At 36.1% G+C, this 22,265-nt stretch overlaps 3 protein-coding genes across 4 annotated transcripts; 2 read left to right on the top strand and 1 right to left on the bottom strand.

The window, feature by feature from the left end:
• The first annotated feature begins 5,453 nt into the window (after window positions 1-5,453).
• Window positions 5,454-11,005, top strand: LOC126655550 (receptor-like serine/threonine-protein kinase ALE2). Its single transcript, XM_050349776.2, has 9 exons — window positions 5,454-6,056; window positions 6,663-6,746; window positions 7,377-7,475; window positions 7,556-7,666; window positions 7,749-8,117; window positions 8,209-8,469; window positions 8,973-9,362; window positions 9,544-9,784; window positions 9,944-11,005. Exons 1-9 carry the CDS (start codon window positions 5,990-5,992, stop codon window positions 10,653-10,655), a joined length of 2,334 nt encoding a protein of 777 aa, XP_050205733.1. The 5' UTR covers window positions 5,454-5,989; the 3' UTR covers window positions 10,656-11,005.
• A 646-nt stretch (window positions 11,006-11,651) lies between these two features.
• Window positions 11,652-16,935, top strand: LOC126656447 (uncharacterized). 2 transcript variants are annotated; one of them, XM_050351019.2, is made up of 13 exons: window positions 11,652-11,854; window positions 11,964-12,018; window positions 12,093-12,182; window positions 12,248-12,325; window positions 12,458-12,532; window positions 12,682-12,734; window positions 13,274-13,424; window positions 14,094-14,204; window positions 14,757-14,883; window positions 14,982-15,079; window positions 15,642-15,780; window positions 16,348-16,400; window positions 16,684-16,935. In XM_050351019.2, the coding sequence occupies exons 1-13, from the start codon at window positions 11,775-11,777 to the stop codon at window positions 16,765-16,767; spliced, it is 1,194 nt and encodes a 397-aa protein (XP_050206976.1). In that variant the 5' UTR covers window positions 11,652-11,774; the 3' UTR covers window positions 16,768-16,935. The 2 variants fall into 2 exon arrangements, with proteins under 2 accessions (XP_050206976.1, XP_050206977.1); XM_050351020.2 differs by having other exon boundaries at window positions 11,762-11,854; window positions 11,947-12,018.
• Window positions 16,936-18,121: 1,186 nt separating this feature from the next.
• Window positions 18,122-21,441, bottom strand: LOC126656542 (FT-interacting protein 3). Its single transcript, XM_050351132.2, has one exon. It carries the CDS (start codon window positions 21,299-21,301, stop codon window positions 18,287-18,289), a length of 3,015 nt encoding a protein of 1,004 aa, XP_050207089.1. The 5' UTR covers window positions 21,302-21,441; the 3' UTR covers window positions 18,122-18,286.
• Window positions 21,442-22,265: the final 824 nt, after the last annotated feature.

Genomic DNA, 22,265 nt, shown 5'->3' with positions numbered 1-22,265 from the left:
CAGAGATGGGATGAGGTTCGAATGACAAGATAAACAAAGCCTAACATTAACAAAATTTCATGCTCATGAGATTCCAGAAAGCGGTAGTCATATGAATCCCAAAGCGATAAACCGAACGGCATTAAAAACAAGAGATTCAACGTACCAATTTGATATGAAACACGTAAGGATTAACAATAATGAAGTCGTCTGATTGTAGTTGCGATAAATCCACCGATACGATGCTAGAATAATGAGGCTACGAGTTAACAACGGCACGAGACGATATCGAACATCAATCAAAGAAAAGAACAAAGCGAAGATACTTACCGGATTGGAAAGGATGAAACGAATGAAGGTAGGTGAGGTCTCAGATTTGCTAAGGAGGAATGGTGGCTGAGTTTTTTTTTGTTAAATGTTGAAAGAAAATATTAGGTTAAAAGAAGAAAAGAAACGTGAAATCATAAATAGGAAGATGATTCTGCAAATGGTTTAGGAACCAATTTGTATGGGCTTTAAAGGCATGGCCTATTGGCCTATTATGTTACAACAAAAACAAATGGCCCATAGTTCACGTGAACCATAAGAAGAAGTTTGCATGCATGGCTTTTTCCTTTTCTTTTCTTTTTTTTTCCCTTTTTTTTTTCTAATCAAAATAAATACTTAACATATCTAATTTAGTAATAATAATGATAATTTAGATAAAGCTTGACGGAATGTAAAAATTGATAATTAAAATAAAAAAATAATTTAAAAAAAAATAATTTAAAAATACGAGATATTACATTTTCATTAGTCGTTTTTAAAAAAAATTAATGACTTCGGGTATGGCGATTGAAAATGAAATTTGGAAATACATCTACGATCAGCACAAATCCAGCATATAGGTAGTTAAATCGACCATTAACACCAACGGAAGACTCATGAATGTGCATTACACCGATTTTGGCATATATGCTACTGGCCATATAATGACTTGTGCGCATGCTCTTAATATTGCACGAAAAACTACCATATATGCTCATAGAATGGATGATAATCAGAATTTCCAAGTTAAAGCTATTATAATATTTACTTATCCTCAGTGGGATATCGTAATACTAACGATTAAAACTCAACCTGGTATGTCTTGGGAAACCTTTGCAGATGATGGTTCATTAAGTATTGTTCAAAACTTAGGCCATATTGGAAACAATTGCAATTTGTATGGATCATTCTATCTCGGCAAAGTTACATATCCTAGCTATAACGATGCACTAGTTCCTAGCCAGGATTCTCAAAAGTGTAGTGATTTCAAGTTTACTCTAATAGAGTCCCCTGCCGGCCCCTAACACTAAACTGTTGGAGATTTATGGACTTTTAACGCACACATTAGTGCAATTTGCTGAGGTGCAAGTTATTTTTTAACTAATGAATGAGTGACACGTCAACACTGTGTATGATTTTGGGAAAAAAATGAAAGTGGGTGTATTTTTATGAGAAGTTTTAAAGAACATGATTAAATTTGGAAAACGTGTAAAGTTGGTGAATTTTTATGACAAAATTATTTGTAATTTGTTTGATAGTTGAGGTTGATATTTAGCGTTTTAATTTAAAATTTTATTGCTAATAATTATTGAACAATGGTAATGTTTATAAATATGAATTAATTTTAGACTATTAATAATTTTATTATTTTAATTGATTTTAAATTAGTAAATTGTGTTATAAAATTGGAATATTTGTATGATTTTGTTGAAATAGTTTATTTACGGCAAAAAAATTTATTGAGTTTTTATCTATGTCTATAAATTTTAATTCAAGTTCGACACGACAACCCGTATCAAGTTCGCCCCCCTTCACTTATTTTTCTGGCTACGCTATTGGAAGAATTGTCCTACACAATTGATTTAAAGCGTTTAAATAACATTCAAGCACTTTCTATACATTATTTAAAAATGGGAAAAGGTGCAAAAATGACCCTAATGTATAGCCCGTGTCTCATGTTGGCACCTCATGTATTTCGGATCTCAAAAAGGACCCTAACGTCTTGAAAAAGTGTCAAAAATGACCCTTCCGTTAACATTTCCGTTTAAGGCCGTACACATTTATGTTTAACGTCGTCCATGTTTTGTGTTTATTTGATACTTTTTCGCAACGTTAGGGTCATATTTGAGATCCGAAATACATGAAGTGCCAATAAGATACATGAGGTATACATGAGGGTCATTTTTGCACCTTTTCCCTTTAAAAATTAAGGAACACGCCCGAGTCATATTTACACTATCTGCGTTTGCGAGATATGTATCTCTAACATGTTTTAACATATTAACGTGAATATCACTTATTTCATTGTAATCATTTAGTATTACCATTCCTACAACCTTTCCTTTGTTATTATATAACAGACTACCTAAACAGCCAGCGCAAATCCCTAAACCGTTAACATGCATCAATTGAAGTAATATGTGACATTCTTCAAGAAGTGTATCATGATCTCCAACAATTGAGTGTCGGTGGGCGGACTGCGGACTCTATTAGAGTAGACTTGAAATCACTACACATTTGAGAATCTTGACTAGGAACTGATGCATCGTTATAGGTAGGATATATAACTTTGTCGAGAAAGAATGATCCATGCAAATTGCAATTGTTCCCAATATGGCCTAAGTTTTGACCAACACTTAATGAACAATCATCTGCAAAGGTTTTCGAAAACATACCGGGTAGAGTTTTTATTTTCAGTATTACGATATCCCATTGAGGATAAGTAAATATTATAGCAGTCTTAACCTGAGAATTCTGATTACCATTCATTCTATGATTATAGTAGTTCTTGATGCAATATTTAAAATATGCGCACAAGTCATTATATGACCAGTAATATCTATGCCAAAACCGGTGGAATGCATATTCATGAGTCTCCCATTGGCGTTAATGGCCGATTCAACTATCCATATGCTGGATTTGTGCCGATCGTAGATGTCTTTCCAAATTTCATTTTCAACCGCCATACCCGAAGTCATTTAAAAAAAATGGCTAATGAAAATAAAAAAGAACCAGCAGCCAAAAGCGGTGGCGGAGCCGGGCTTCCGCCCTGCCTCTGACGTCGATTTTCTTAAGAGACTACTGACCTTTTTGCTACTCCGCCATGGTCCGTCACTTTGCTTACAACCCGTATTTTTCTTTGGTTTTCTTCTAGCTATTTGCGCGGACATGATGCCGAAGAAAATGTTGTCATTTTCTGCTCAAGTGGTAAGTACATTCCTACAAGGGGTATGCATTTGGTTGGAACTAACCCGAACTAAAAGATTTAAAAATATCTCAAAACAAACCAAATCAGTTGATTCTATTGTGCTTTTCTTTTTTTTGGTTCAATTTGGTTTGTAGCAAAATTAAAATGAAACTGTTATACTTTTAAATTCAATCCAAATCGAAAATCAATTTTTTTCTATAATGTCAAACCGCACTAAACTTGACTTTTTGGTTCGGTTCGATTATTCTAATGTATCCGGTGAGTTTTTGATATGAAAGTGATTGCAGGCAGATGCTGGTTGTAGAGCCTTGGGAGCTCGAACAGGCATTCCACACCGCTCAGATCCACGATTGGCTCCATTTTTGCTCTAGGCGCTTCTCCAACTATTTAAATCTTTTCATTTTATCATCTCCGTGTACAATATTTACCACTAGACTCCTTTTGGTTATGACTTGCATATATGATAAATTTCTATAGAAACATAATAAATCGAGATGTAGTTAACTACGTCGAGATTTGAACGCGTCGTTACATGATAAAGATAAGTTAACATTTCGTTTGTATTTGTACTAATTTATGATTAGTATAACTTGATAAGTTGTAGTAAATCTTATATTTGTTAATTTAACTAGCCAAACTAATTGACCGGGTGAACAATACAATTTAAAGAGAAGAAAAAAGTTGAACTTTTGAAAGTACAGGCAAGTGATTTTTTAAAAAAAATTAGTAATCAATTAAACTTAAATGACGAGAATTGACAACTATTTTTTTTACGGGAGTGGCTCTCCTTAAGTTTTTAATTCCTCCATTTTTCTCCATTCCACGGTTAAATGATTTACACCACATTAAAATTCATCAACGGTATTAAAGCTTTTAAATAACATTTAAGCACTTTCTATACATTATTTAAAAATTAAGGAACACGCCCGAGTCATTTTTAAACTATCTGCGTTTGCGAGATATGTATCTCTAACATGTTTTAACACATTAACGTGAATATCACTTTTATCATTATGATCATGTAGTATTACCATTCCCACAACCTTTCCTTTGCTATTATATAACGGACCACCTAAACAGTCAGCGCAAATCCCCTAACCGTTAACATGTATCAATTGGAGTAATGAGTGACATTTTTCAAGAAGTGTATCATGATCTCCAACAATTGAGTGTCGGGGGGCAGGCGGGGGCGGGCTGCGGACTCTATTAGAGTAGACTTGAAATCACTACACTTTTGAGAATCTTGACTAGGAATTGCTGCGTCGTTATAGTTAGGATATGTAACTTTGCCGAGAAAGAATGATCTATACAAATTACAACTGTTCCAATATGGCCTAAGTTTTGATCAACACTTAATGAACAATTATCTGCAAAGGTTTTCGAAAACATACCTGGCAGAGTTTTTATTTTCAGTATTGCAATATCCCATTGAGGATAAGTAAATATTATAGCAGTCTTAAACTGAGAATTCTGATTACCATCCATTCTATGATCATAGTAGTTCTTGATGCAATATTTAAAATATGCGCACAAGTCATATGACCAGTAGCATCTATGCCAAAAACGGTGGAATGCATATTTATGAGTCTTCCGTTGGCGTTAATGGCCGGTCTAACTACCCATATGCTGGATTTGTGCAAACCGTAGATGTCTTTCCAAATTTCATTTTCAACCGCCATATCCGGAGTCATTAATTTTTTTTAAAACGGCTAATGAAAATAAAAAAGAACCAGCAGTCAAAAGTGGTGGCAGAGCTGGGCTCCCGCCCTGCTTCTGACGACGATTTTCTTAAGAGACTACTGACATTCCTGCTACTCCGCCATGGTCCGTCACTTTGCTGATTCGCAGTTGAATTGTTAATAAGGGTTAGTTTTTGGTTGAGGTGCTGTGTTTTTTGTGGAGAAGAAGAAGAGACGCTATAATTTTTTTATTTCTTTGGGTTAATCGACGTCGTTTTAAACAATTTTTATTCTTTTAAAATGAGTTAAAACGAACCCATTTTAAACATTACTAAAAAACGTGTAAAGTTAGTAAATTTTTATAACATTACTAAAAAAAAAGTTATTATTTTTATTTTATTTTTAAAATTTTAAAATAAAACAGAGAACGCCATCAAATTCTCAATCCAAAAGTAATTAAAACAAAAACAAAAATTTGGCGTTTTATAAAACGGAAAACCGTTTCTACATTGACGAAGACGAGAGAATTTGGCCACACTAGTGATCCAAGTCAAAATGAAAAAAACAATACGTCAAACACACGCACTACACAAAAGCGTGGAGGAGACAAGTATGATGATTTCCCAAAAGCAGCGTGTAGTAGTATTAGCTATAGCAACACTCTACCATACCACCAATTAATGCTCTTCTCCTACCTCTTTCTCATCTCTTTCCTCTTCTTCTCCGCTCTGTCTCGCCATTTTTAAGCTTACACTTCCACAGACGAGCGAGTGGCTTTAAAAAAAGTGTATAATTGTTATTATCTGTACTGTAATTGACCTGTTTAGATCTTTTTAACCGCATTTTATGGATCTGTAACCCTACCCCACGCGCATTCTTTTTATTCTGCTTCTCTCCTAGGGTTTAGTTTAGTCAGCGGTGTTTTGTTTTAGCTATGCTTTGTAATGTGAGTGCTTCTGGTGGTGGTATTAGTAGTACTGCGCAATGTGATGGGGAGGTTCGCCGGAACCCTAAGTACATTAACTTCTTCCGGTGGATCTCTGACGAGTGTTGTTGTGTTGAGTGGAGTTTGGTTTGAATTGATTGGAGAGAGACGATGGTTCCGTGTTTTACTGCTCTGGTTCTTCTTTGCTTGCTTACGTTTGTTTCTACTTCTTGTTTAGGTAACTAACTCTCGTCGTTTTGTTATTTGAAGCATGTCGTTTGTTGTTTATTCGAATGTCTTACAGTTTTAAGAAATGTAAGCTGCTTTGACTCGTGTTAGTGGCGACTTACTGAGCTTAGTTACACTATCTTAAGTGCAGTTGTGTTTGATTCTGTGTGATTGTGAAAGTGAAGCATGTGGTAGAACAATGTATAAGGTTTAGCTCATCCTTCTACTTTTCTTGAAGTTTTAATTGCATTCCTATGTTTGTTTGAATTCAGACTTAAATATAATTTATATGTACTTTTTCTTAAGATAGAGATATCTATGCTCAATTTAGGGAATTTATCGGATTCTTAAGAATTTTCTTTTGTAGGAACTTAGCAGAAATAACATTGCAGCTTCCGTTAACATTTGATTGCCTTTTCCCGTTCCTCTATTTATAATTGTTATTGTGTTCTTGTTTTGCATTTGTGGTATATGATATATCTATGCATGCATGGCCAGATATGCTTCTATGTTGCAGTCGCAGATATAATTGCATGTTACTCTTCTGCTTTAAAAATTTCCCAAAATTGTTTATCATGAAATTCTTGCAACTTACGTCATTTTTCATGCCTTTCAGGGCATCCTTTACTGCATATGCAGTTGCGTTCTTCTTCCCATCCAGGCTGGCACTTATTTATGAAGGAACTTTTAATTGAAAAAGGTAATTTCAGATTTCCTTAACTAAAATAGATGAAAGGAAGATAATTTTTTCTATGGCCCTGGTAGATGAATTCCTCTCTTTAGTTTTGACTTAAAGAGCTTTCTCTAGATGATTGGTGTTTACGTATTCTACAGGTTCCCATTGTGGCTTCAAAGTGTTTCTGGTTATAGTCTGACATACTATATAGTTATGCAATAATTAGTCTATGAGAGAGACTAGAAATGATGCTTAAGAAATTTCATTAAGCTCGGATACAAAAGGAGTTGATTTTGCTCTTCTCTGGCCGTCTATGAGGTCTTCTGGCTGTTTTTTTTGTTAATATCATACATTTGTTTGTCCTTGAAGTTTAATTGTTTTAAATTGCTTTCTGATGCTTTTGAGGTTGATCGGAAATGATGTACTCGGCATACCCTAGGACAGTGCTTTAACCAACCAATGCTACAGCAACAATGCTGATCATACTGGCTATGTTGTGCAAAAGGAATCATTAAATATATGAATTCTGCTTCTTTGTCTGGATTCTCTTTTGTTTGTTTGTTTGTATATCTGATTTCCCCTTTTCAATCATAATAATTGTTTTCAAATCCCAATTGATGACACTTGTAAATCTGCTCTATGGAATGATTTCAGTGAATGCACAGTTTGCTCGATCACAGCCACCTCTAATGCATGTGGTTTCGCCTTCATTTGGCCCATCCACTGCACCTGCATTCTCTCCAGCTCATCAAGGTAATACATATAATTAGAATTGCAGCATTGTGCTGTAATTTTAATGGTAGTTATTGCTAATATTACACCTTCTATTGCAGAATCTGGCTCCAGTCCTCGCATTGCCCCCTCACCAAGACGCCGTGGTCATCATCACCATCATCACCGTGTGAAGCCTATTATTGTTGCTCCATCCCCGTCAGAAGACCAAGGTAATATTTGGATGTGAAACTTAGTCGTATATCTCTGTCAGTTACTTAAACTTTGTAATAGTGACAAAATAATTTCTGGCAGGTTGTGATCAAGTTTGCATTGAGCCACTTACAGCAGCTCCCTTCGGTTCACCTTGTGGCTGTGTTTTTCCTATGAAAGTCAGGCTTCTTTTAGATGTAGCTCCTTATGCTATTTTTCCTGTTATGAATCAGCTAGAAATTGAGGTTGCAGCAGGCACATACTTGGAACAAAGTCAAGTGAAGATAATGGGCGCTAGTGCTGATAGTCAAAATCAGGGGAAAACTGTAGTAGATATAAACTTGGTTCCACTTGGAGAAAAGTTTGATAATACCACTGCAATACTGACATATGATAGATTTTGGCATAAAAAGGTGCCTCTAAATGAGACTCTTTTTGGTGATTATGAAGTGGTAGCCATTAGTTATCCAGGTAATAATCTTCTTTGTCCTATTTCCCAAAGTCTTGCTTGACTTAACATCATATTGTTGTGTCATGGTTATGATTGAAGATTTTGTATCAGGCATTCCTTCTTCACCACCCTACCCAGATTACATGGGGAGTGGCCCAAGTGGAAGTGCTGGCAATCTTCCCATCACTGCAAATTTTGTGGGCAAAAGCCAGAAGATGAATTTTAGAACTATTGCCATCATTGCCTTATCAGCTTTCGTAGTTTTACTGGTTTTCTTTGTGGCTGTCTTCGTTTTAATAAGGTGGAGAAAGATCGGAAGACCATCAAGTGCTGTTGGTCCTGGATTTGCATCTTCTATAAACAAAAGATCCGGTATGTCCTTTTCTTATATTTATCTTTAATGATTCAATGTTGTTACATCCGGGTATAATTATAAGAATTTCTATTCTCATATATTGTTATTTCTAACTCTTGTTTAGTCTAAAGTACTTCCTGCTATTATTGGATTTAACGTTCATCATTTGCAATAGGAATTATGGAGCACGTGTTTTTTGATTGTATTTAATGTGGATTCAACTTAGTCATAACTAACATAAAACATTAATACGGGTTAACTTGTTTCTCATTGATGGTTCTTTTGTTTCCTGTAGTGAAGAAAGGCCATTAAAAAAGATTATAAACCATGTAGTAGCAAAATTTTTGTTTCATAGAGTCCCTTTTGAGTTGGATCACAGTGTTCAAGTAGTTATGCTTCTCGATATATTTTTTGTACAAAATGTTGATGCTATAAGCTGCTCAAACCATGATGTTCTCAAAATTATAAAACAAATCACATGACCAAGTTTGTTACATTTTGGATAATCACATTAATGTAGGTATTGGGTCCTTCCTGTCAAGTAGCATTGCAAGCTCAAATTCAATGTCTCTCATGTCAACCATGCCTATGAGCGTGCTTTCTGTTAAGACATTTCCATATGCTGAGCTTGAGAAAGCAACAGAGAAGTTCAGTTCAAAGAGGCTTTTAGGCGAGGGGGGATTTGGACGTGTTTACCATGGCAGTATGGAAAATGGAGCTGAAGTTGCAGTTAAACTGCTTACACGTGACAATCAGAATGGAGACCGTGACTTTATTGCAGAAGTTGAAATGTTGAGCCGCTTGCATCACCGCAATCTTGTGAAATTGATTGGTATATGCATAGAAGGACGGACACGGTGCTTGGTTTATGAAGTTGTTCACAATGGCAGTGTTGAATCACACTTGCATGGTATGTTCCCTCAACATCAGTTGGAATGTTGGATGATTGCTCCATAATCATTTAATCATATCGACTGCAATTCTTCTTTTCGATGATATATTCTCCGAACAGTTCTTTTTCGTGAATATTTTTAGAACAAGCTTTACAATAAATTTAACTCTCTTGTGATTCCCCTTCATCACTACTTCAGGCTTGGACAAGGATAAAGGACCTCTTGACTGGGATGCACGGTTGAAAATTGCCCTTGGAGCAGCTAGAGGATTGGCCTATCTTCATGAAGATTCTAATCCTCGTGTAATTCATCGAGATTTCAAGGCTAGTAATGTTTTACTTGAAGATGACTTCACTCCCAAGGTCTCTGATTTCGGCTTGGCAAGGGAAGCTACTGAAGGAAGCCATCATATTTCTACAAGGGTCATGGGAACTTTTGGGTAAGTTAAAGTTCCAAGTTAACCGATCAGTTAGTTTTTTGTTTCTCTATGATAAAGTCATGGAAATTAAAAATACTCTTGTTTGAAATTTTAAAAACACCCATATGCAGAATTTAAACCTTTACCTATGACTAAATGTCGGAAATTTCCCCTTTCTAGGTATGTTGCTCCTGAGTATGCAATGACAGGGCATCTGCTTGTCAAGAGTGATGTATATAGTTATGGGGTTGTATTACTTGAGCTTCTGTCCGGAAGAAAACCTGTGGACATGTCACAATCTCCGGGACAGGAAAATTTAGTTACCTGGGCACGCCCATTGCTGACCAGTAGAGAAGGACTGGAGCAGTTGGTGGATCCTTCTTTGGCCAGAACTTATGACTTTGATGACATGGCTAAAGTGGCGGCCATCGCTTCAATGTGTGTCCACCCTGAGGTGACTAACAGACCTTTTATGGGAGAAGTTGTTCAGGCTTTAAAGCTAATTTACAATGACATGGAAGAAACATGTGGAGACTACTGCAGTCAAAAGGAGTCATCCGCTATAGATTCCGACTTTAAAGGCGATCTAGCTCCTTCCGATAGTAGTTGGTGGAACGCTGGTGGTTTATCTCCTCGATTAACCTACGGGCAAGCCTCTTCTTTCATAACAATGGAGTACAGTTCAGGTCCACTTGAAGATATGGAAAACAGACCGTTTTCAGCTTCAAGTTTTGGCGGTGATCGGTTGAACTTAGCTATTAGGCAAGGGAACAGATCAGGTCCTTTGAGAACAGTGCGAAGTAAACCGTCATTTTACAGATTAAGAGGGAGCATGAGCGAGCATGGAGGACTCCTTCCGAAACGAAATTGGAATGATGGATTTTGGGTATGAAAATTGTGGAGTGGTTTCAAAGTGTACAGAGCCAGAGGACCAGACTTGTCGTAACGGTCTTTGATTGATTGATTGATTGATGTAGTTTAGGATATTTGGGGAAAATCTATGCGAGTTTAATACTATTACTGCTGCTACTAGTACTCCATGTTTGAAGAGACCCTTCCCTTCTGATTTTAGAGAAAATCTGAATTCATTGTTTTACACAAATGCTGGAGATGTCCATGTATTATATAGTCGCATCTGTTTTTAATTGTTTCTGGTGCTGTATCAAACTTACAGTGGACTTTTGGCTCCAATTGTTTGAACTGGAAATCAATTCTAATTCTTAACAATATCTTTTATTATTATTTTCTGACTATGTGATGAATAATCTTTTTTAGGAATGTGCATTGGTTCTAATTGTAATGAATTTTAATTGAATGGATTTGAAATTTTTATATTTTTCTATATTGTATTAAATTTATGAAGTATTTTGTTTAAATTGAATCAAATTGGACTAGTCGGTTTGGTTAATTTTCGATTTGGTTCAATTTATATCAAAATCTAACTTATTTTTTTTTGTTTTTAAAATTGAATCAGAATGAGAAATTGTTTTTTATTTTTTAATATGAAACGAACTCATTGAATTTGCCGTTGGGTCAAATTAATTGATAATAACATTTTGCATTTTCAGGTCAATTAGCTTTCTAAAAGTTAATAGTACTGTTTCTAATTAATCTAAAGTAAATAGGGATGTCTTTAATTGATTAAATTGGTTAAATGTAAGTTAATCGATTGTAATGTATAAATTCAAGAAAGTTTTAGAAAATTTAATTTTTTTTAGTCGACCTAAAAATTTAGAGTATTATGCTTAATTAATTTAAAAATAAAAAATAATATATTTAATTGATTAAAATAGCTGAGAATGATTATTTGATTCCTGAGTCATAAGTCTAGGGACCAGATTGACCCCTTTGCTGATTTACCTATCATGTCACCAGTTTAACGGTAATTTACGTCCTCATCTTCCCAAAACGTAAAACAAAACCAGCAGGCGGCCACAGGTGTTAGTACTATCAAATCAACAGCTGCCTTCCATTTGACTTTCATTAGCCAGTGAAGTAATTAATTACTAAAATGCTAATCCCACACCCCACGCCCACCGTGGCTCTCAATCTCAAATCACACTCTTCTTCTACTGCACGTCAACGCACCAGGTCTTCGTCCTCTCTTCTTCTACTTGTAACGCTCCATTTTCCATTTACTTGCTGAAATGGCTAAGAAAACGTTTGTAATTTGCTTATTTTAGAGACATTACAATTTCAGGAGGATCAGAATGTCGTCGGATTCTCTCCCTCCGCTACCGGAGAACCGCGTTGTTGTGAGTAACTGAGTGTGACTTATTATTATTTGATGTTTTTATATGAATGAGTGAATTGAGTGTTTGTAGAGCAGTTAGGAATTGGAGGAGCATCGGTGGATTTCTTGGCTGCAGTGGCGTCTTATCCTAATCCCGATGACAAGATGAGAACCACCAGCTTGAAGGTCTTTCTTGTTTTTCTTGTTTTTCTTTAGTTGAAAAACGACGTCGTTTAATGATTTGGTTATAGGTTCAAGGAGGGGGCAATGCAGGGAATGCTATGACATGTGCTGCTCGTTTGGGATTAAATCCTAGGATCATTTCTAAGGTTCTTAATTATCTCATTCTTCTTTATTTCATTTAATTGCTAATTTTTTGTTTCTCCGAAAAATCATGAATTATTCTATTTAATTATTTATTTCTATGCTTGACTGTGTTTTTTTTTTAATGAACTGAGTAGATTGCAGATGATAGTCAAGGCCGAAGTATTCTGGAGGAATTTGAGGCTGATGGTGTGGATGCTTCTTTTCTTGTGGTGAGCTCCCAATTAATGTACTCAAATCTCAATTTTCATTCCATTTCCATGTTTGGTTTATCATTATTTATTTTTACCTCATTATCTTCTGTATGAAACTTTGTTTTATTTACTACTACTTTTTAATTGTTTGCTGTTCTTATTTCTAGGTTGCCCAGGGTGGTAATTCACCATTTACCTATATTATCGTTGATAACCAAACGTGAGCACTCTTACTTATATTAGTTATGGAAGGTAGAAATTTGTATTGGAGTCCTAGGTTCATTTACTCTAGATGGTTACATCTAGATAGCAAAATTAGGTTGGTTGTGTAGAATGCCTTGTTATGGCAATACACATTGCTCTTCTAGTATTTAGATTCCTGATGCTTCTCCAGTGCGTAAATTTAGCATGTGATAAACTGATATCTAGATGTCAATTTGATCACAAATTATATGGTTTTTACCCTGTGGAAGCTCTTTTCTTGACAGCTTATCAGTTAGAGCTTTAATCAATAGTCTATTTTTCTGCCAGTCAAGGTATCACTTAATTTTTTGAGGCTTTAGAATGTTGTCGGGCTGAACAGAGCAGTCCCCTTGCTTGCCTTTCGAAATAAGGCCATCTGGATTTGGTCAACAATGTAATTTTAGTCTGCCAATTTTTTGAAATTACTCCAGTTTAAGTTGAATTCAGAATGCATGGTCAAAAGATTTGCTTATTTCAATTTAATGTATGATTGTAATTATATGTGAATTTGTTAAGGAAAACTCGCACTTGTATTCATACTCCTGGAGATCCTCCCATGATACCAGATGATCTGTCTGAATCAAGCCTGTCCTCTGCACTGGATGGAGCAAGAGTTGTTTATTCTGACGGAAGGTTGCCTGAAACTGCTCTAGTTGTTGCACAAGAGGTAAAAACTACCATAATTACTGGTTGTGCTGGTGCTTTTGTTTCTAATAAATTGTAATCTTTTTTAGATTTGTATGTTTCTATCTGGAGGCCAATGATTAGTTACAAATGCAATCTCTCTTATTTGAGTACTGCAGTGTCTCCTACTTGATGTCATGTGGCTGCCTTTTAAATCTTACCTTGCCTTTAAAATTGGTCCTTGTGGGAACTGTTTTAATAATGCAATATCTCTTATTTGATTAGTGCAGTGTCTGGTATTTGATATCATGTGGCTCCATCTCATATCTTTCCTCGCCTTTTCAAAATTCAATTGGTCAGTCTTTGAAACTTCTGTAACAGGAAGTTGGGAGGTTTTGTTTTCTTCATGAGTATCTTTAGCTATTTTTGGACTTTCACATTTCAAGCAAATGGTTCCTAGGGCCTATATAATCAGGGAAAACAGCTAAGCAGAACCCTAAATACTTCACATATTTCTTATATTTGGTTATAGAGTTAAACCTTACCAACATAGTGTCTATTTCGCTAAACTAATGCAGTTTGCGGAAAAGGTTTTATTTATTGCATAAATATCATTGTCACTCTTGTTTTTCATTTGTGGAGCAACTTCATTTATACTTTTAGCATCACCTATTTGAAGGTTACTGTAAGTTGTATAATATATTCAGTGCAGGCAAATCGCAAGAATATACCTATTTTGATTGACGCAGAAAGGAAAAGGGAGGGTTTGGATGATCTTTTGAGTTTGGCTACTTATGTGGTGTGCTCTGCCAAATTTCCACAGGTAAGTTTATAATTATTAGATGAAATAACATTGACAAGTGACTCCCTTTACAAGGGATTATTTGAAATATTAGTGCCGGCAATCAAGTTTAACTTAGTTCTTACTTCTTCTAAACTATGCTAAAACTTATTGTCATGCATTTATCAGAAGAACTATGGTTTCATAGAGATGTTGAAAGCTTGAGACTAAATTTCCGCTCGCTCACCAACAAAGTTTATCATTTTTTGTTGTGCTTCAGCTAAAGTTTTTTATTTTCAATTAGGGCCTTTATTTGTTTTTCCTGGTTTTTGGATGGTCACGAGAGAGAGATTCCAGAGCTTTTTCTCTCTCTTTCTATTTTCACTACTATTTGACTGTGCATGCTTGATCCACTGTAAGCAACAGTTCAGTGTTTCATTCTTGTGTTTCTGTTTCCTCTTTTAATTCTAAGTTTTAGAGTTCTTATGAAGATTCAATATATATTTTAAGTTTAGCTTGCTTCCGCCTGCTTTTTCTGGAAAGCTGGCTTCTCACACAGTCTTTGTTGACTACATGAATTTGTTTATTTGGCAGGCATGGACAGAGGCACCATCTATTCCAAGTTCACTTGTTTCTATGCTTTTGAGATTGCCAAATATTAAATTCGTGATCGTGACCTTGGGTGAGGAAGGATGCATAATGCTCGAGAGAAGTACAAATGGTGAGTATATAATAATCACTACTTCTGATGAGGATTCTACGCCTTCAAGTTAAGGCTCAGAATACTGGCTGTTCATATTTCTATTGTGTTTTTGGTAGAGGCTTCTGCATCAGAGGAAGCAGATGCAGATAAATTATTGAAGTCGCTGAAGCAGAGAGTGGATGATTCAATTGCCATCCCAACATGTTTATCGTCGGTAATTTGCTTCTTACTAAAGCCACTTTGACTCTTTGTTCCCTAATTTTAGTCTTCTATTGCCACAATCAAAGTTGATGCACTATGACAAAATTACAGTTCATCATGAATTATCTGATGAAATCATGATAAATTCAATGATCCTTCCTGAGCTGAACCCTCCATATCAAATGTGGTGATGTTCCTGTTTCTGTATGTTCCAGAAATTTTTACTTGACTTTTGAAGTTTCTATCGAGTCTAACCTTTTAATTTTGCTTCTATATATATGTATGTTTAATTTGAACAACAGCTAACTTGAATTTAATATAGCGTTGCTTGCAAAACCTAAATGAATGCTGATCAACAACGCTGTAATATAAATTTCTTTGTTGAACCAATGCAAGCTTCTGAAAAATTATCTGTTTTCCTGAACTTAGAATCAGGATAATTTGCCTATGCGACCAAACTATGATTCTTTTCTTTTAGCTTGGTAATATTCTGACGGGCACTTTTAGAGTCAAGACAGTGAATTGTGTTTGCATTTGATTGGCATTAATGCAATTTCATGATCTCTTCTTTCCAGTCATTGACGAAGATAAGAGCAAATGGGATAGGAGCAGTGACTGGGAGGTTGTTTATAGGAACGGCTGAGAAGGTACCTCCAGCAGAGCTTATTGATACAACTGGTGCTGGCGATGCTTTTATTGGGGCTGTCGTTTATGGTATGTGAATATAATTAATGTCGGGATAATTTCATAATTTCCAAATGAAAAATAGATGATATTTATGGTCAGAAGAAGCTATTACCATGCATAGAAGTAAGCTGTTCCTTTCTCTGCCCCCTGCGGGTCATTTGCTTTGTTGTTATGAGTAATGTCGCATGGAAACAGAAAAAGAAACGTGAAACGGAAAACATTGAAATGGAAACACGAAATGGCAATTTTTACAAAAATAGGCTATGAATATAAAACGCTGAAAGATAAGATTCACCAAGTTTTCTATGCAGCATAGGTTCTGGGTTGTCCTTCCTTCCATTGTCGCGCACAATACTTCTAAGTTTTTTAGGATATCTAGCTGAAACTTTGACATTTAGAGACATCTTGTACTTCAAAATTTGTTCTCATAATTTACAATGATATAGTGTCTTATAGGTTCCATAGTTGTCAAGTTCTATTTTCTGCTCTTTTAGTTTAAACTGTACATTAGCGACATTTGCTGTTCATTCATGCACTTATAATTGATATGGCCCTGAAGGGTCTAGAACTTATTTTTCTTTGGTTTTCTTCTAGCTATTTGCACGGACATGCTGCCGGAGAAAATGTTGCCATTTGCTGCTCAAGTGGTAAGTACATTCCTACAAGGGGCATGCATTTGGTTGGAACTAAACCGAACTAAAAGATTTAAAAATATCTCAAACCAAACCAAATCAATTGGTTCGATTTTTTTTTCCGGTTCAGTTTGGTTTGTAGCAAAATTTAAATGAAACTGTTATACTTTTAAAATCAAACCAAATCAAAAACCAATTTTTTTTCTATAATGTCGTACCAATCTGAACTTAATATTTCGGTTTGGTTCGGTTATTCTATAGTGTATTCGGCGAGTTTTTGATATGAAAGTGATTGCAGGCGGCAGCTGGTTGCAGAGCCTTGGGAGCTCGAACAGGCCTTCCACGCCGCTCAGATCCACGATTGGCTCCATTTTTGCTCTAGCACTTCTCCAACTACTAAATCTTTTCATTTTATTATCTGTGTACACTGTACAATATTTGCCAGTAGACTCCTTTTGGTATTACCAAAGTCTATGATTTGTATTAGTGTATATAGGATAAATATTTACAGAAACAGAATAAATCGATATATAGTTAACTAAATTGAAGATTTGAACCTGTCGTTACATGATAAAGATAATTTCTGTTTTTGAGGAAATAATTAATTAGAAATATCCGAAAACAAAGAGAAGGTTAAAAAATCTGGTAAAGTCGAAATCCAAACTGAAACATCAGATATAGAATTGGACGCCCGAGCAAGAGTATGAACAACCATATTCGCTAATCTCCTGATATAACATAGCGAACTATCATTATAGTCCTTGAAAAGATTTCTGCACTCGTCAATAAACACACCAAGTACCAACATAAGAACGATTCTCCTGCAATGACGAGAAAGCCTGAACAAGAAGCAAATAATCTGTTTCAAACCAAACAGTGTGTTAAGCCAATGTTTTAACTTTTAACCCATGATAAAGATAAGTTAAAACCAGTAAAACTGAGAAATTACTCTTTCTAACTGGACTAATTTATATATATGGACCAATTTAGTACTGATTTGGTTTATATTTGGACTAATTTATGATTAGTATAACTTGATGAGCTGTATTAAATCTTATACTTTGTTAATTAAACTGTCCAAATTATTTGACATGGTGAACAGTACAAATTCAAGAGAAGAAAAAAAGTTTAAGTTTTGCAATTACGGGCAAGTGATTTTTTTATTTTTTTTAAGGTTTAATCATCTAAAAACATCTCACCTTTTTGACTGTTTTCGTTTATGGCTCCATCTATCGGTCAATTTCTTAATTTTATTTATAGCCATTTATTTAAACTGAAATATTAAAAAAAAATCAAATATACCATTCGTATTACTTCATGTTTTAATTTTTTTATGATCAAAATACAAATTTTACAAAATGAAGTAATACAAAATACATATTTGAATTTTTTTTCCACTCTAATTTGAACAAAGGCTACACTTAAAATTAAAAATTGAGAAAAGAGGTTAAAATTGAAGATTTTAAAAGGGGTGTGTGTGTGTGGGGTGGGAGGTCGTAGACAAAAAAAATAAAAAAGATAAAATATTTTTTGAATGATAGCACTTTTTTTTACTATAGTGATCAGTTAAACTTAAATTGAAGTAAATTGGTACCTATCTTTTAATTATATATAATAAGTTTGCTTAAAACAAAAAACATTTTCTCTAAACATTTTCATTTGTCATAAGCAAGCTATAAGCTCCAATCAGTTTAACAAAAGTTGGTGTAATTTACCCTCCAAGCATGCAACAGACAAACATAAAGGATTAGCTTAACATAACATAAAAGGTTACACATAAATTTCCTCCTTTGAACAAGCTAACAAAATACTCCTAATTAGACACCTAACATCACAAGACATCTTCATAATGCTAATTTTCCTACACAACAAAAGCCAAGCACTGCAAAACTCAGTCACAATTACAGCAAACTATCAGCCTTGGCAGGCAACCTTCGGAAGAAATTCAAAGCCCTGCAAGGCAATTTGTTCCTGAACCTCGGTGGCCTCAGCATATACATCCCCCACAAAATCACAACCACCCTTATAGGCACTGCATAGAACCCAACAGCAGCAAACAAACACATCATCACAAACAAGAATGTTGCTCTTGGATCTCTCCAGCTCAGCAATGCTTGTAACCTTTCTCCTTGTGTTGCCATGTCACCTACCACTGTCTGAATCCTCCCCGCCACGCTTCTTAGCCTATCGTACCTCATTCTTATTACCTCCGCGCTTCGACTCGTCGGGAACGAATCAAATTCTTCATCTAGCTCATCAGGATACACACTCTCAGCATGAGACAGCCTTGTATCCATGTGGGGCGGGTGACGCGGTCGCGATCGGTACCGCCAGAGCCCGATGATCGCCATGTGAAGCAACACAGCAGGGATAATGAGCTCTGGCATTGCAACCAGCAATAGGAAAGCTAAGAGGAACAAGGTGGAGAAAACCGGTCTCTGCCAGTTTCGCATCGACTCGAGCCACCTGCCGATGGCTACAATGCCGGAGAGGATATTTATTAGTCTAGCAAAGTTAGCCTTGCTTCTTCTCATGCTCCACATATGAGAGTCATGATCAAGCATGTACTCCACCACTTCTCGCCCGAGCGGCGGCTCTGTTCGGCTGAGCCGTGATGCAACCACATTCATAGCCTGATATCTCAAGATCTCCAATTGATTCACACTCAAGGGCTGTATATAGTGCATCTTTGGTAGCAGCGGCAGTGTGTACATATGAAACATGTTAGCCATATTTGCACAAGAAAACCTTACTGCTAAATGAAGCTCACCCATCTTCTTCACTCCAGTAGGATGTAACATAAGGAGAGGATAGGAGTGAGTGTAGACCCTGTCAGTTTCGAGAGTTGAAAGTCGAATTCTAACTTTTCCGATACGAGAATCACGAGCAGCGCCAACGTTGTTGATGGCATTCTTATCGACATGGCAATTATCAAACACCCCAATTGTGATAACTGTGCAAGGATCAAACACTTCCCAAGTGTATTGCTCATTCCATTTTGGTGATAAACTGTCTACAACTGTTCTTGTTCTCACCCATTTCTGACCGTACTTCGCGACGCAATAAGCGTCTGCTGTTTCTCTTTTCCCTTCCTTGAGTTTGGTTGGCATAAGTCCTGATGCACCCAAAATTCCCATCTCAAGCACACCAATGTGAGGCTTCCATAACTGTTTAGCAGTCGGTCGAACATCACTGCTATACATTGTGGCCTCATCAAGCACATGATAGCCCCCATCCAGAGACATCCTAAGGTGAATCCTAGACCCAAATCTCGTCATGATTTTCGACTCAACTGCACTACCAAAATGACTATCAAGATTGAACCACCTCGAAACCACTTGTTTATCGTCATAACGCCTCTCAATGGCAGTCATTGGAAGCAGAAACCTGCCAACAGCCTCTTCTCTGCCAGGTCCAACCCGATCCTCCACAGAAACTGCCAAGTAATCCTCAAACGGCTCAGCAACAACAAACACTAAATCTTCGTTCCAATAAGGACTCGACATGCTCCGGTTAGGGTTAGGCCCTGCTATTTTCGTCCTCAAAACCTGGTTCCCCACCAGAACTTTGACATACAGCTCCGGAAACCTCATCATCGCAGACCCTTTATCACCCGGAACAATATCTTGAGCCTCAATAACAGACACCCTCAAGTACCAAAGTTTAGGAGACAAATAAACCTTGGATTTGATAGAGCAAAGTCCATCAAAATGAACATTTGCAGCCTTAGAATGCCAAGCCTCACCAAAAGCTTCATCAGCTTGAGTCCCAAACCATATAGAAACCATAACTTCACCACCTTTAGATTTATCCCCTTTCTTATCCTCCATCCTATACCATTGAGGAGCTAACTGACTATCAGGCGGCACTCTTTTCGGAACCTCATTCAAATCAAACCAAACACGCCCCAAGTAATCATCTTTATTACCCTCCTTAACAAAAATCTCCACCATTGATGACTGTATGCAATCTTTAGAGAATGCAAAAACTTGGTCCCACTCTATATTACTCGAGCCAACTCTCTTAGTAATCCCTCTATAGTTCCCTAACTTCACCTCAACAACAATCTCACCACCACCAAACAACATTATCTCTCTAGCTTTCACAACTCTAACATAAAGATACTGCATTTGCTCAACAAGATCATAAGTTGCACTAGTCTTATCTTTATTCAAATGACCACCACCAAGGTGTGGGCTGGTTTCTTTCAGAGAGAACTCAGTACCACCACCTCCGCCACCGCCTCCGGCAGAACCATAAACAACAGGACCAGGACCAGTAGTAATAACAATAGGTTTAATCATCTCACCTTGATTTGGCTCCAAAGGTGGCAGCTTTGCATGGTTTTGCCCTTGGTTTTGCTGTATTTGCTTCTTGTTTTCTTGAATCAACTGCTGCTGCACTACAGCTTGAATCTGCTGCTGCTGCTGCTGCTGCATTTTCTTGTTTTTCTTAGACCCAGAACCAGAACCAACACCACCACCAACATTTTCCTTAACATCCTCTCTACAACTAACATAAACCTTAAAACTTATCTCACCTCTAATATGAGAAAACAAACTCCTCTTATCCAAGCTATGCAACTGAGCCATTTCCTCACCTTCTTTAGCAATACAAGAGCCAGAAACCCTCACCTTCCCCAAGAAATTCTTACTCGTAGCAGACCTCTTCTCATTAAACACATTCACATCAATGCTTCTGTAAGGAAGATCAGCCACATCCTTAACACTGAACACAAGCTTCTCATTCCAAACCGGGTTCAAATCTTTATACTTCACCTGAGTTCTCAGCTTCTGGTTCTCAAACTCAACTTCTACAAAAGGTGACGAGGACCCTTCACCGTCCTTTGGCATTAAGTTGTGTGCTGCTATCACCTCCACCACCAGCTTCTCCTTTGCAGCAGTGGGATTCTCCATGGCTGCTTGGTTCTTGAGTTTTTAGAGAGAGAATGGGTTTTAGAGAGAGAAATTGGGAGGCTCAAAAAATATGATGGGAAACAGAAGGGCGTGCTGTGCTGCAGAGTTATTCTGTGTGCATTGGTGACAGTTTTCGAGAAATATGAGAGTTTTTTTGAGTTTATGGAAGGTTAAATGTGTTTGAGTTGTGGAGGTGTGGTGCACGTACCAATTAGAGGAGAGGAAAAGAGTTACTTGTCCAGAGTGGATATTGTGGGACCTGTGTTTTCAAACATTCTTAATAACGTTAACCTGTCTACGTGTGTAATGATAGTAGGGTGGTCAACGGGAGTTTTTGTATTATCCATATCTTAAACAAAAGGCTAATAGTAGTAAAAATATTTAGTAGTGATTAGGCTAATCTAAAAATTTGGTTTATTTTTTTCCTAAAAAGAAATGGTTTATTTCAATCATAAGTCATCTAATCGTCTAAAAATAAATAAATCCATGTATTAAGATTTTATAACCACTTTCAAATTTTAATATTTATTAGTAAAAAAAATGACAAAAAGTATTACTTGCAAATATATTCCTAAATTAAATAATATAGCTCAAATTTAAATCTTTGGAAGTTACTAAATAAAGAAGATATGGTAGTTAATTAGATGATATATTTAAAAATTTGTAGTATTCAACATTATCATTTTAAAATGGCCAAATAATTAAAAAATCAAACGTTTACATAAATTTTTATTTATATCCAAATCTTTCAAAGATGTTTGTATCGTTCTGAAATATGAGTTTTTGTTTCAAACATGTTTAACCCTTTTAAAAGTGTTTAATTTTTTATTTGAGAGATGAACTTCACAGCATGCCATTAAATGGATGAACATTTTTGAAATTCATATTTCGGAACGATATAAACACTTTTGAAAGTTTTAGGTATTTGTGAAACAAAATTCGATGTTCCAGGACAATACAAATG

The sequence above is a fragment of the Mercurialis annua genome, linkage group LG7 (genome assembly GCF_937616625.2).
Source record: "Mercurialis annua linkage group LG7, ddMerAnnu1.2, whole genome shotgun sequence".
Taxonomy (NCBI): domain Eukaryota; kingdom Viridiplantae; phylum Streptophyta; class Magnoliopsida; order Malpighiales; family Euphorbiaceae; genus Mercurialis; species Mercurialis annua.
The sequence above is the reverse complement of the archived record's forward strand: the minus strand, read 5'-3'. Positions and strand labels throughout refer to the sequence as shown.